This window comes from Schistocerca nitens, chromosome 7 (genome assembly GCF_023898315.1).
Source record: "Schistocerca nitens isolate TAMUIC-IGC-003100 chromosome 7, iqSchNite1.1, whole genome shotgun sequence".
Classification (NCBI taxonomy): Eukaryota; Metazoa; Arthropoda; class Insecta; order Orthoptera; family Acrididae; genus Schistocerca; species Schistocerca nitens.
Window position 1 is genome coordinate 551582079 of NC_064620.1, and position 15310 is coordinate 551597388.

Genomic DNA, 15310 nt, shown 5'->3' on the forward strand with positions numbered 1-15310 from the left:
CGTCCACCCGGCCTCCCGCATGCCCACTATACGCCCTCGCTCAAAGTCCGTCAACTGCACATACGGTTCACGTCCACGCTGTCGCGGCATGCTACCAGTGTTAAAGACTGCGATGGAGCTCCGTATGCCACGGCAAACTGGCTGACACTGACGGCGGCGGTGCACAAATGCTGCGCAGCTAGCGCCATTCGACGGCCAACACCGCGGTTCCTGGTGTGTCCGCTGTGCCGTGCGTGTGATCATTGCTTGTACAGCCCTCTCGCAGTGTCCGGAGCAAGTATGGTGGGTCTGACACACAGGTGTCAATGTGTTCTTTTTTCCATTTCCAGGAGTATATATATATATATATATATATATATATATATATATATATATATATATGCGACGAGACAGCATCACTGCCCTCCCCCTAGACATATATTACACAAAAATTATAATGTGATATATATATATATATATATATATATATATATATATATATATGTGTGTGTGTGTGTGTGTGTGTGTGGTCCAAGGGAAGGGAATGATGTATTTGTTAGAATCATCTGTGTGAAATTCTCAGATGCTGGGAGGTCAAAGTTTAGCAAGGATACAACCACTGAGTCCCAAAAGAATATGCTATTGGGAGTTAAAACGTTTACGAGTTCATAAAACATCATAATAATTATGCGAAGTGGACACTGTTCTGCACATCTACATATAATCAACATTTTAACCCGTCAGTATTGCGAAGATGGCCCTTCATAACTGTCAGATCTAAATCACATATTGGTCGGCTGTTCACACTAGCCCGATCAGCAAGTCAAACTGTATTACGCAGGCGTCAAACAGGGAATTCCCCTATCCACTAATGTCGCGAACCCTGTCCGGCAGCCAAAACTCTACGTCCAAATAGCGACGTATTTCAAGACGCGAACACTCATCTGTAAATTCCAAGATAGGAAGACGCTAAGCATTACTTAACTGACTCCACAGGTGCACACCAGCCAGCTGATGCTTGAGGAAGAAACCATCTGCACTCATTTTCGTAATTTTTTATTTGTGTACAGTGTTAATCCCCAGTCATATTAATTATTTGTCCCCTATTATGAACTCCATAAAACATACCACGACTGAAGTACGATTGCCAGTTATTAATATCCTTAGCATAAGACTGTTTTATCGCAAAATGAACCAAAAAATTAGAAGAATAAGAAAGTTTATATGTTTTGTCATTTGGAGCGGTGTCATGAAATTAAGGAAGAGTGTGATCTATCGAAACTTTTACTGTAAACGTAACGAATAAATATGGACTTTTTAAACATAGTAAATACCGTAGTAACTGGCTTAAAAATGCAATGTGCAACGTCTTTTTAGTAATGTTTCTTGCTGGACATTGTCGTGTGTTTCTATAACATTTCGTTTTGAGGTTCGGGAAATTGAATTGCACTAGACGATTAATTTTCTGCCAAGATGAATTTGAAACAGTGAGCTTCCTTCGAAGGATCAGTTTCCTACATGTTTTTTCCTTTTATGTCAAATCAGCCACAAATAAAAATGACGACTCTATTACTCACGTATCATCTGAATACACTTTTCTACCATGGTTTTCTGTCTTTTCGCAGTTCTAGTATTTTAACACCTTGGAAGAAGACTCACTGTTCTCTTCTTATGGTCGTTAGCTTATCAACGTTAACAGCAAGCTACGTCACCTACCAGAGAAGGCATTATCCGTAATCGCCATGTATCTCGTACTACGGCTTAACAATACTTAACAACTCGGTACCACCTTACCACGTGGACAGACTTTGCTCCTACATCGACCGCGATACACTTGGTTTTGTGGAATAAGAAATATGACCTACGGTAGCACTGTTTCTGGCTCTTGACACCTAAGACGGTACCGGATTTTGAACTTGACTATTCCTTCAAAACAACCCGCCGCCAATCACTGGTTTTTGCGTCTGGTGTTACCCTTGGGTCTTCCTTTGTACACTCATAGTGATATGCTCTGTTGGCTTGTGTGATCGTGCAGACATGAAAGAAGTGGTCGCCGTCACATCGTGGTCGTCACCAGGACATCTCTCTCTTTCACATTCGAGGTTGTTCTACAATGTTCTCGAGCTTAACCGAATATTGTCATATGTTAACTTTTTCGAAAGTTCTATAATATTCCGGAATGTTGTAGGTTATAGCTAGGAAACGACATCGAACACATTGATATGCAATAGTCTTAAATGATGAATTTTGCAACGTAGCAAAGACAGAAAAACAACTCATCGAAGCCGGCCGCTGTGGCCGAGAGGTTCTAGGCGCTTCAGTCTGGAACCGCGCTGCTGCTACTGTCGCAGGTTCAAATCCTGCCTCGGGCATGGATGTGTGTGATGTCCTTAGGTTAGTTAGGTTTAAGTAGTTCTATGTCCAGGGGACTGATGACCTCAGATGTTAAGTCCCATGTGCTTAGAGCCATTTTAACCATTTGAACTCATCGAAAAACTGCGTCCGCTTATAGAGAGAAACTATGTAAACAAAGAATGGCTGTGTGAGCGAACAATTTTAACACCAACAATGACATAGCTCACAACAAACAAATCAGCGAATACACAATATTATACCAGAAGAAGAGCCGGCCGCTGGTGGCCGAGCGGTTCTGGCGCTACAGTCTGGAACCGCGCGACCGCTACGGTCGCAGGTTCGAATCCTGCCTCGGGCATGGATGTGTGTGTTGTCCTTAGGTTAGTTAGGTTTAAGTAGTTCTAAGTTCTAGGGGACTTATGACCTCAGCAGTTGAGTCCCATAGTGCCAGAGCCATTTGAACCAGAAGAAGAAATCAAGGTGAAATAGTAATCTTCCCAAAACTATCCCTAAGTTCTCTCAGTGTTACCGATCCTCACAAAAAAGCTTCTAAACATCACAGAAGCGGAAACGTTATCATAGTCGTATCCGAATTCGACTCGTTTCAATTAACTTACCATTCAGCATTGTAAATGGTTGAATTCCCAGCAAGATTAACGTACGAAATGACCACCATTTACGCACAGTGGCAACCATTCCAGTGTTGCTGAGTGAATTTAAAATCGTGATTCTCGCACAGCAAACTGTTCTTAGCGTGTCTGCGTCATGGGAAACAGCAAAACTTATGCGTGTTTAAAAAATCTACATGTACTTTATATAAATACGTTTAGAACAAGATAGATGTTTACAAATAAGATGATTAGTCGCGCATGGTTTTCCAATTCAGAAAACATTTTAAATACAAGATAAACGGATCATCTTCATCAGGTAGAACAATAAAATGCAAACTCGCTCAAAATTCGCCGGCCAGGGTGGCCGAGCGGTTCTAGGCGCTTCAGTCTGGAACCGCGAGACCGCTACGGTCGCAGGGTAGCGAACCCCCCCCCCCCCCCCCTGCGCACGTATGGCATAGGGATCACAATGAGTTCATTAATGTGCCTCAGATGCGTCATCTATAACTACTGTTGCAATTAGCATCCTGTCGTTCGGAGAAAGTGTAATAATCAGAAGTCGTGTAGTACATCCTTTACGCTGAGTGGTGTAAATGGCAGTACTGAGATATACATCCACAGCTTGATGACAGAAAAGCCACTCTTTGACAGTGTGTATCAAGTGCATACTAGAACGAAGTGCAAAGATGTTGAAGTGAGACCAGGCAAGAAGGACTAGTAACGACACAGTCCCACGACGCTGGGAGATCGTAGGCAGTGCATCGATGGGCGGCAATGTGCCGTTACGACACGGTCCCAGGGCACGTTGAGCTCGTTGGCAGTCACATACAGATTCTACGAAGCGATAGCCTCGGGAGAGGCTGACGGAAATGCAGCATCGTACAGTGCTCGTAGCCCCGAGCGTAACTGGCCACCAATGGGTGGAGCGCCGTCGTTAGTACACGTATGCGGAAGAGTACATGCGCAGTGTCACGTGGACACGGGACCGCGCGGACGCGAATTGATACCTGCAACAGCATCGCTGTTTAACGCGACCTGCGTGCCACTTATCGTCCCCGGACGCTGAGGCGGCTGCAGAAGTACACAACTCAGCGGCTCTTCCATTAACAAACATCCTCCGATGTGAGACAGGATCCGCACCTGGCCCCCGAAGCATATCGGTAAGTGTGGTGGTCGAATATGCAAGGGCGCAGCCGTACCTATACCACATCACATTTGTCTGTAAGGTATCCGTTCAGAAGTGTGGAAATAAACAGGTCTGTAAACTCTGGAGGATGCTGAGTCATAACACTAACACCTGTTTTTCGCTATTTATCCTAGCATTCTCGCAGGTAATGAATCGGCCTAATCTGATAACCTCTGTAAAGGATGAGCGAGACAGTAGGAGATTTTACTTTATTATATGAGCCTCCAAACGGTAACTTCATTTTTCCATTGCGGCCAAGCCACGGCCGGCAGTGTTAGCTGCCTGTAAATTCTTTCATCCCACGGACTAGTAACAGGAAGTCAGCACCGAGGAAGGGCACCTTGGACACGCGCCTCTCTCATGTGCTGACGAGGTAACGCCGCCCCAGGCGTCGCTTAGCAGGCAACGCTCTGGAAAGTTCCATGCCGCCCGCACGGTTTGCTCGGTCCTGACCAATCAGGGTGGAGGAAGCCGCGTGGTGCGTCGAATGTACCCGGCCGCCCGTCGCCGGGCTCGCTCTCTTGTATTCTTGCTCACCCGCGAGTCGGATGCGCGCCCTGTAGCAGTCAACATCTCCCGCTTCTCCCTGTGCTGCGGCACTGTGGACTTAGTTTTGGCAGTCAACAACTTTCGGTAGCTTCGCGAACAATGTTTCGCCAAACTCTAAGCTCTGGCTCACCCTCACCTCCCTATGCCTATGTAGCCCCTTTCAACATGCTTTAGCCAATAAATGACCTTTCTCTAAAAATAACCCTAATCATTCCATAACGCCCACCGCCTGTCTATACGCCCATCCTGTACACCTCAAACGTTATAATAGTGTTTGCCTCGTACCCTGTTTTCGTCCTGCGTTTCAGTATCCTGCTGGAATATTTTAATATTTAAATTAAAAAATTTACTTTCCTCCCCCCTACTAAAGCTTAATTTGTTACACTTGTGTTTCTCTGGTCACTATGACCCGGGGGGCTTATAAATTCACAGAATATTCAAATAGCATAGTCAAGTTTTATTTCTGCATGCCTGAGCTATAAGAAAAATGTGTGTGAAATCTTATGGGTCTTAACTGCTAAGGTCATCAGTAACTCAGCTTACACACTACTTAACCTAAATTATCCTAAGGACAAACACACACACACACACCCATGCCCGAGGGAGGACTCGAACCTCCGCCGGGATCAGCCGCATAGTCCATGACTGCAGCACCTTCGACCGCTCGGCTAATCACGCGCGGCTGAGCTATAAGAATAACGGTGTTTGTGACAAATATCTGATTCCTTATTGCTGAAATGTGCTAAACTTACGCAGCAATGCAAGTCGCTGATTGCATTGAAATTATTATAGCATGTTATCGCGAACAGTTACATTTTATCAACTGTTGTGAGCAGACACATTTCATGTAATTTCTGTGTGGCTATTATGACAAAACGAGTTCTTCCCTATAAACAATTCGAAGCATTAGTATGAGCATCTGAAAGCTTTAGTAAGTCCATCACACCCGTGATGACAACATTCATCCTTCATCTGGCTTTCAGAAGACATTTCAGGTATTGATACCTAAATGACACTGTGCAAGCTGTTCAGACGATTCAGTCTAACGTCAAAAAAATTATGTGGAACTAGGAACCTTTTACGCAAACTGGAAGAGCGTCTAGTGCAAACATTATAAAACTGACTGCTTGTCCGACGAGATCCACTATCGCCAGAGTAAGTGATACACAATCATCTTTTGAAGTTATGATGAACTGTAGTATTCGTAATATTGTGATGGGAATCACTAATATTTAAGGTCGAAGAATTTATGGGGATAGCTGTGAGCCGCGCGGGATTAACCGAGCGGTCTCAGGCGCTGCAGTCATGCACTCTGTTGCTGGTCCCGGCGGAGGTTCGAGTCCTCCCTCGGGCATGGAATGTGTGTGTTTGTCCTTAGGATAATTTAGGTTAAGTAGTGTGTAAGCTTAAGGACTGATGACCTTAGCAGTTAAGTCCCATAGGATTTCACACCCATTTGAACATCTGATAGCTGGGAAGCGTTAGATGAAATTATACTAGAAGCCTATATAGGCCTGGTACGTATAAATCACATGGTGAATCAATAAAGAGTCAGTGGGATCCAGAAACAGGTAGAGCCATCTTTTCTGCCGTAAAGTCACTGAAATCATTCCGTTACATCTCACGTCTGTTACATTTCGATGACAAGTTTGACTGAACAGCATGAAGAGTAAATAACAAGTTGACACATATAACACGTCTGTGGGATAGGCGGGTGGAAATGCTTTCAGAACTACGTATATAATCCTGGCATAAATGTAACCGTGGATGAACAAGTGGTGGGTTTCCGTTCCGGGAACTTTGTCCATTCAAACAATATATACCGAGCAAACCCTCAAAATGTGAGGTAAAAATATGGACATTGTGTCATAGTGTTACTTCTTATGTTTTGAAGGCACAAATCTGTGCAAGAAAATTACCTGAACAAGCACCTGAAAAAAAAATCAAGATATGAGGCCTGTTATGGATCTAATACATGAGATAAAAGGTCAAAATGACACATGTGACAATTTCTTGACATCGTATGCGTTAAGCCACGGACTTCTCAAAAGACATCTTACAATGATGGGGACAGTGAGACGAAATAAGTCTGTACTGCCTAATAATATATCACGAAAAATGATGTTCACACTTCAAACTTCTTTTTTACCACGGTCGTATCAAACGTTCGAAGAAAGAATAATCAGTTTGTCCTGACTATTATAATGCACAACAGTAAAGAAATAAGCAAGAGAGAAGACAAGAAACTAAAAATGATACTGGTCTACAATGCAAGTGAGGGAGCAATTGACACACTGGATCACCTTACTGGTACCTAAACATGCAAGAGGAAAACCAGCCACTGGCCAATGATCATCTTCTACACTACTATTTATTGATCATTCTGTCTACAATGCTTTTGTGCTGAGTGGGGAAATAAATCCATGGTGGAAAAGAAAATGTTCTTTAGAGGAGAACTACATTTCTCGATGATTTTGGAAGCCTCCTAGTTACTCCTCACACTGAAGCTAGAAAAATGCTGCCACAAAACGAACAGTCATCAACGGCCATTGTTAGAGGAATACAGACAGGAAGTCCATCAACAGCAAGCTCCAGCGGCAGCCAAAACTATTAACGTGCCAGATGCAAATTATGTCCAACATATTGTAACAAGGAGACACCAACCAAGTGCTGAAACTGTAACAAACACATTTGCAAAGCTCGCGTTAGATACCACTGCCAGAATTGTGGAGTTCTAACTAAAACTCTATTACAGTTTTTCAACTCCATTCTAATTTTTTCCGTTGTTGTCAGTTTATACGGTAAGTAAAACTCTTACTGTGCAACAGCTCATTGAGGGCCAGAGTTTAAATAATTGTTGAGATTGTTGGTATGTAATACTGTAAAATTTGTTTATATTACAGCAAATAAACCTTCAATTAGAATTATAATAATTTTTAACAATTTTAATTGTCGTTCCCTTTAAATACCATACCAAAGAGCATATATGTATAGCTGGAAGGTAACAGGGTTAAATTCCGACTTTGCATTATTGTCTTTGCTGCTGCAACATCACTGATGTCTCTACAAGTGCATTGCTCTGAAGAACTTGTCCACTGATACTGTTGCAGGTGTCACCATGAAGACCGCAGTAGCAGCCATCTTTGCTATCACCATGGTGCTGAGCGTGCAGGCGGGTTACCTGTCCTGCGGGAAGGGCGAGGTGTGTCCTGAGGGTCATTGTTGCATGATCAGTAAGTGCTCCAGACTGTCGCTCACCATTTGCAGCTACCGGAGGAGCCAGCAGCGTCTTTACCGCGTTCAGCATAAAAACGTCGGTAATCCATATTAGGACTTGAACAGTAGTGTAACTATGAGGGAGTCGACGAATGAAAATCCGTGACAGCTGTAATGGGCCTGACGTGGCAGCTTCGCGCAGCTACCTCAACCAGTCACGTAACGCCACTTTGTATACTTCTCTCTGGCAATGCCTCAGTGTTGTCGCAGGTCTAGAGAATATTGTGTCCCGTTTGAGATATATTACGCTATAAAAAACCTTTCTCAAATATCTGCATGCTTATGGAATATTGTCTCATTTATGCCACTCGATTCGTCATTTTCTGTCAGGGAAGGCATAGTTCGACGTTAATTGACGGAAAGTCAACGAGTAAAATAGAAGTGATTTCTGGCGTTCCCCAAGGTAGTGTTTTAGGCCCTCTGCTGTTCCTTGTCTTTATAAACGATTTAGCAGACACTCTGAGCAGCCGTGTTACGTTGTTTGCAGATGACGCTGTCGTTTATCGTCTAGTAAAACCATAATAAGATCAAAACCAATTGCAAAACGATTTAGATAAGATACCCGTATGGCGCGAAAAGTTGCAGTTGACCCTAAATAATGTAAAGTGTGAGGACATCCACAGGAGTACTAAGAGTAATCCGTTAAACATCGGTTACACGATAAATCAATCAAATCTAAAGGCCGTAAATTCAGCTAAATACCTAGGAATTACAATACAAATTAAGTTGGAAAGAACATATACAAAATGTTGTGTGGAAGGCAAACCAAAGACTGTGTTTTACTGGCAGAACACTTAGAAGATGCAACAGATGTACTAGAGAGACTGCCTACACTACACTTACCCGACCTCTTCTGGCGTACTGTTGCGCGGTGTGGGATCTTTGCCAGATAGTATTAACAGAGTACATCAAGAAAGTTCAAAGAAGGGCAGCACGTTTTGTATTATCGCGAAATATAGGAGAGAGTGTCACTGACATGATACAGGATTTGGGGTGGGAATAATTAAACAAAGGCGTTTTCATTGGGGCGGGATCTTCTCACTAAATTTCAATCACCAACGTCGAATACGTGTGAGAGTGGTTCCAAGAACCCTCTGCCAGGCACTTAAGTGTCATTTGCAGAGTAGCCATGCAGAAGTAGATTCGGATGTAGAAAATCTTTGACGCTCTACTGTAGCATTTTTATCATACCTTTTATAAAAGTTAGGGTGAGGTCCTAGTATTTGCAAAAAATATATTTCAAAGAAGTGTGACACTGTAATATATTTCTTTGCACCGTGCAGTTGAAAGCAGGCAACAGCACTGCCAGCTACAGAGGTTCTTATTTCGCCGACTGTGCTATAGGGTATGGCAACCGCGACGAAATTTCTTTCGAGACGCATCTTTGAAATAAGCAAAAATGAAATGAGGAAGGGCAAAATAAAATGGGAGTAGAAGGGGGAAGAAGTAGTGGAGAAAGTAGAAAAAGAAGAAGGGAAAGGATTGTAGGCCACAAAAATTGTACGAGTAAGGGGGCGGATGTATGTGAAACTAAATCACGAGGAGATTCTAACTGGACTGTGTTGAGCGACAGGGGTGGGGGGATTCCACAACTAGAAACGGCTAAATAGACTCTAAGACAAACAACATAAACCGCAATCGTCATTTCAGTGCACCTATGCTATTTACACTCTACGACAAACTTGACGCTACACGAAGGAATTATCCAAATGCGGCGGAAATCGATCTATGTGATGTACATGTGCAGACAAACAAATGATTATGGTTTCAGAAAAATCGGATGGTTTATTCAAGAGAAAGAGCTTCACAAAGTGAGCAAGTCAGTTACACGCTGGCCCTTATGCAAGCAGTTATTGACTTGTTGCATGTCTCTCTGAGGGATATCGTGCCAAACTCTGTCCAACTGGATAGTAAGATCGTCAAAATTCCGAGCCATTTGGAGGCACCTGCCCATAATGCTCCAAACATTCTCAGTTGTGGAGAAGTCCGGCAACTTTACTGGCCAGGGTGAGATTAGATAAGCACGAAGACAAGCAGTACAAACTCTCGCCGTGTAAAATGTAAGCCCAGTTTGTCTCGCCAGAAGGGCAACTAAACTGGGCGTCGAACATCGCCGAGGTATAGCTGTGCTGTAAGGGTGTCGCGGCTGGTAACCAAAGGGGTCCTGCTACGAAATAAAATGACATCCCAGATCATCGTTCACGGCTGTCGGGCCATTTGGCGGGCGAAGTCAGGCTGGTGTCCCACTGCAGTCCGAGGCGCCTACAGACAGGTCTTCGCAGGTAATCGGTGCTAAGTTCGAAGCTGGACTCATCACTGAAGACAGTTCTACTCCAGTCAATGAGATTCCAGACTAGATACGTGTCTAGTGGCGCCCTAGGCAGGGATGGAATACCAACCTGACTGTCGCCTGCCGTAAGAGCGTGATGGTCTGGGGTGCCATTTTATTTCACGGTTGGACACCTTTGGTTGTCATCCGCAGCACCCTTACAGCAAAGCGATACGTCGTCGATGTATTACGCCCTGTTTCGTTGCCCTTCATGGTAAGTCAGCAAGTCATCCTGGACTTACATTTCAGTAACATAATGACCGCCCGCACAGGGCGATAGTTTCTATACCTTGTCATTTTTTTTTTTGGAAAAATGAATTTTCTGGGCAGTGCGAACGCAATCTCGACTACCAAATTTATTTATGAACATACCATCGTTACAATAATAAACAGTTCTAAAAAAATCATTATGAGTTGCGAAATGTAAACAAAAATTGAGATAAGTGTATCAGGTAAGAAACTAAGAGAAAATGGAAAACTCTAATGACAAAAGAGAAACAAAAGGGATACTTCCAGCGAAAGTATTCACTGTAAGTGAAGCGTCCTCTGATATCCGTACAATAACGCAACCAATAAAGTGTTGGCAAAATGTTCACGGTACTGCGGTAAACATTGCAATCGTTGATGAGATTCCCATGTAGGCCATGTACTGCAATGCGTCACTGAGTTGTAACTCAAAAATGGCGTAGGCAGTGTGTCCCAGTAGCCAGGCCACGGCGTTGCACTTCTTTTTTGGGTGCAGTTTAAGGTCAGGACGGATAATCCACATTGGTGTCACACTAGAAGGTGCAGTCTGGTTGATAAGCCCCACCATCAATCGGCACAACTCCCATACTGCCCACACGTAGCGGCACGCTGTAGGGTGGTCTCTGGTGTCGGCAGTTCCACACTGGCTGCACTCGTTCGTCTGCCTGAGGTGAATGTCTGCTACATGCTGCTTAATTGGAACGGTGTCATTGACGACTCGGTACCACAACGAACTGATGTCCGACGGCAGGAATGGGTTCCAGAATGAGATTTTCACTCTGCAGCGGAGTGTGCGCTGATATGAAACTTCCTGGCAGATTAAAACTGTGAGCCGGGCCGTGTCCCGAGATCGAGTCTCGGCCCGGCACACATTTTTAATCTGCCAGGAAGTTTCAGGAATGGGTTGTTAATATTAGCCCTTACCTGCTTCCAGACGACTGTTGACAACCATATTTCCAGTTTGTGCGCTGGTGCACAGCCTAGGAAAGCATCATAGATCCGTCGAGCCGACGTATTCCGATCTGTGGCCGCCTCCAAGACATAACTGCGTGCGAGATAAAATTCTCTGGCGTAGGACATCTTGAAGGGGATGCCCACCACTGAAACTGGAGCGCATTGTGAGTGGGGTAGGTATCGATCCAATATGGCTGTCGTTGTCCCGTTCGGATGGTCGGTCTGCAGCGTCTCTGTTCGGTGGATGAGGAGTGCCGTGCACTTCCGCCGGAAGTCGATCAATCCCTGTCCCCCGAGTGACCGATCGAGGACGTAGGTGGTGGCTCGCACTTTGAAGATGGAGTGTCGCCACAGGAGCCAGTAAACTGCTTTCATAATCGAATTTCCCAGAAGTTTCGGGGCGGTCAGCAGCTGGGCGACATACCACGCCTTGGCGAGGATCGTCGTGTTAATGACCGTCACCGCCTGGTGAAGGTTCAGACGTCGGTTGGCGTGGCAACTTCTCAATCCGCTGATGGTGTGGAGGAGTCGCCTCCATGTGAGTGTCTGCATTTTCTGAGGGTAGGCACACACCTGCTGTCCCAACAATTTTTCGTGCTTGCCAAAGCCTAGCTTGGCCTGCGAGGTCACCGGATCTCTCCTCAATCGAGAACGTTTGGGCATTAGGGACAGGGCACTGGAACCAGCCCGGGATTTTGAAGATTTAACGCGCCAATTGGAAAGAATTTGACACGATATGCACCAGGAGAACATCCAACAACACCGTCAATCAATACCAAAGCGGTATAACGGCTTGCATAAGGGCCAGATTCCGTAGAAATGTTGGAACACGTTAGGCAATACTGACCCTACGACTTATTTTATAAGCTGGATTAAGGAAAGGGAAAACCTACGTTCCTAGCATTTGTAGACTTCGAGAAAGCTGTCGACAATGTTGTCTGGAATACTCTCTTTCAAATTCTGAAGGGGCCGGGGGTCAAATGCAGGGAGCAAAAGGATTTTGTACAGAAACCAGATGGCAGTTACAAGAGTCGAGAGGCATGAAAGGGAAGCAGTGTTTGGGAAGGGAGTGAGACAGGGTTGTAGCCTATCCCCGATGTTATTCAATGTGTATATTGAGCAAGCAGCAAAGGAAACAAAACAAAAATTCGGAGTAGGAATTAAAATCCATGGAGAAGAAATAAAAACTGTGAGGTTCGCCGATGACATTGTAATTCTATCAGGGCCAGCAAAGGACCTGGAAGAGCAGTTGAACGAAATGGACAGCGCCTTGGAAGGAGGATATAAGATGAACATCAACAAAAGCAAAACGAGGATAATGGAATGTAGTCAAATTAAATCGGGTGATGCTGCGGGAATTAGATTAGGAAATGAGACGCTTAAAGTAGTAAATGAGTTTTTCAATTTGGGGAGCAAAATAACTGATGGTCGAAGTAGAGAGGATATAAAATATAGACTGGCAATGGCAAGGAAAGCGTTTCTGAAGAAGAGAAATTTGTTAACATTGAGTATAGATTTAAGTGTGAGGAAGTCGTTTCTGAAAGTATTTGTATGGAGTGTAGCCATGTATGGAAGTGAAACATGGACGATAAATAGTTTAGACAAGAAGAGAATAGAAGCTTTCGAAATGCTGAAGATTATACGGGTAGATCACATAACTAATGAGAAGGTGTTGATTTGAATTGGAGAGAAGAGAAATTTTTGGCACTACTTGACTAGAAGAAGGGATTGGTTGGTAGGGCATATTCTGAGGCATCAAGGAATCACCAATTTAGTACTGGAGGGCAGCGTGGAGGGTAAAAATCGTAGAGAGAGATCAAGAGATGAATACACTGAACAGCTTCAGAAGGATGTAGGTTGCAGTAGGTACTGGGAGATGAAGAAGCTTGCACAGGATAGAGTAGCATGGAGAGCTGCATCAAACCAGTCTCTGGACTGAAGACCACAACAACAACAACAACAACAAGGGCCAGAGGTGAAACAATGCGTTATTGACTTGAGCAATTTGTGAAGCTCCTTCTCTTTAAAAAATCAACCAGTTTTTCTGAAATTGTAATCATTTGTTTATCTGTACATGTACATCTACTGATTTCCGTCCCATTCGGATAGCTTCTTCGTGGTGCGTCGGTTTTTGTTTTCTTTTTCGTTTTTTGTATTAGTGCGTGCACTGCAGCGGTCCATTTCAGTATGAGCATCTGTGCAATGGGCTCACAATGGCAAGCTAGTCGTACTTTCTCTATACAGATCGTTACTTAACATAAAAATGTTTTTCCTCTGCTGCCTGGTGGCGCATCTGTGAACCCTAACTGCTGTCAGACGGCTACTCCTTCTTGTTACAGGCGGCGGCAGGTACGGTTTGCCCATCTGTACCCTGAAGGGTGTGAGTGGTGACTCCTGCCGTCCGTACAACCAACCGGAGGACTTGTGGCTGTCCGCCCATCCGGGCGACGAGGGTTCTCTGTACACGGGCGTCTACAGGTACGTCTGTCCCTGCCTGATCGGCCTACAGTGCGCCGATGGAACCTGTACCTACTAGTGGGCGTCTCAGACGCTCACCGACTCACTGCGACAACTTCATCGCCATCAGCACGAAGACGCAAACTGGAAGATTCGTTGTTTGGAATAATCAGAGGCTGTAAACCAGAGGCAACGTAAAATACGTCACGGCAGTCACATGGAAAAGCGCCAATTCGACAAAGATTTCATCTCCGACAGACATCACAGGCCCCTCCACCCCTCCCATCTCTCGTCAACCATGAAGTCATTTTAATGAATTTGCAATTGTCTGACTGTGGATAGATTATTGTTGCTAATCCAGCATCATCTCTCTGCGCCATTCCTTCCTTTCTTCCTTCCGAGTCTGTATCTTACCATTTCCCATATCGTATTCAGTCGCTCAGTTCTTCGTCTGTAGTTAGTAACAACTAAACTCAGATATTGTGTTAGGAGCACTATTCGCACTGAAATTACTCATCAAGATGTGCTTCAGGAACACTTTAGATGTTTTAAGCGCATCTTGCATTACGTGAAGACCCAGAGAGTAATCGAACTAGAAGAAACTACATTTCAGCATTACTAGAAATGAAAGGAAAACGCATGCAAGTGTTGCTAACTTAGTCATCCCCCCATTATTTCATTCAACAACTGACTACATTACGTTAACCCACTATCCACACCACCACCAAAACGAAACACATGAAGCATTGTTTGTGACTTTCAAATCAACCATTTAGTTACGAGATCCATTTGGCATGTAGACATACCTAGCGATCGCTGCCTTTTTCTGGCCCGCACAGTTTCCAACGTCCCAACTGTGCTTTCAGAAGAATCTGCCATTTTCCATGTAACCAGTATACAGTTGGAATACCTTATGTAGATTATACCGAGTGAGGTGACACTACAGTTGTGGGACTTGGGTTTCACATTCTGGGCGAGACAAGTTGAAACCGAGCCTCTACTCATCCCAGTTTAGATGATCTGTGGTTTCCTTGAATCCCCCAAATCAAATGCCGAGATAGTTATTTTCGGGAATAAAAGAGAAAGACTTGGCCTATTTCCTGCCTCATTCTTGATCCTTGTACAGTTAGAATTTGTATTCTTATACCTAATCAGCTTTAGGTTGAACCCTAATTTCGTCCCTTTATGTTTTCCCATAAACGAATCCAGAAATCGGAGAAGTAGGCAGGGCGCTATTGGCATCTGCAAAGAAGACAACAACATTACTTGCCATTAAATTACATTTTAACACGGTAATGCAGTCTAATGTGGATTTGAGGTGATAAAATTGCAGTGTCTCTCATGACTTGGAGTCGCGTCCAAAACGCA

At 44.2% G+C, this 15310-nt stretch overlaps 1 protein-coding gene across 1 annotated transcript in view; it reads left to right on the top strand.

The window, feature by feature from the left end:
- LOC126195290 (astakine-like) overlaps positions 1–14786 on the top strand; it is a 30442-nt gene extending 15656 nt beyond the window's left edge. Inside the window, exons 2-3 of the mRNA XM_049933838.1 lie at positions 7791–7913; positions 13825–14786. Coding sequence (XP_049789795.1) covers positions 7799–7913; positions 13825–14021 — 312 coding nt within the window. The 5' untranslated portion in view covers positions 7791–7798 and the 3' untranslated portion in view covers positions 14022–14786. The remainder of the gene's footprint in view (positions 1–7790; positions 7914–13824) is intronic.
- Positions 14787–15310: the final 524 nt, after the last annotated feature.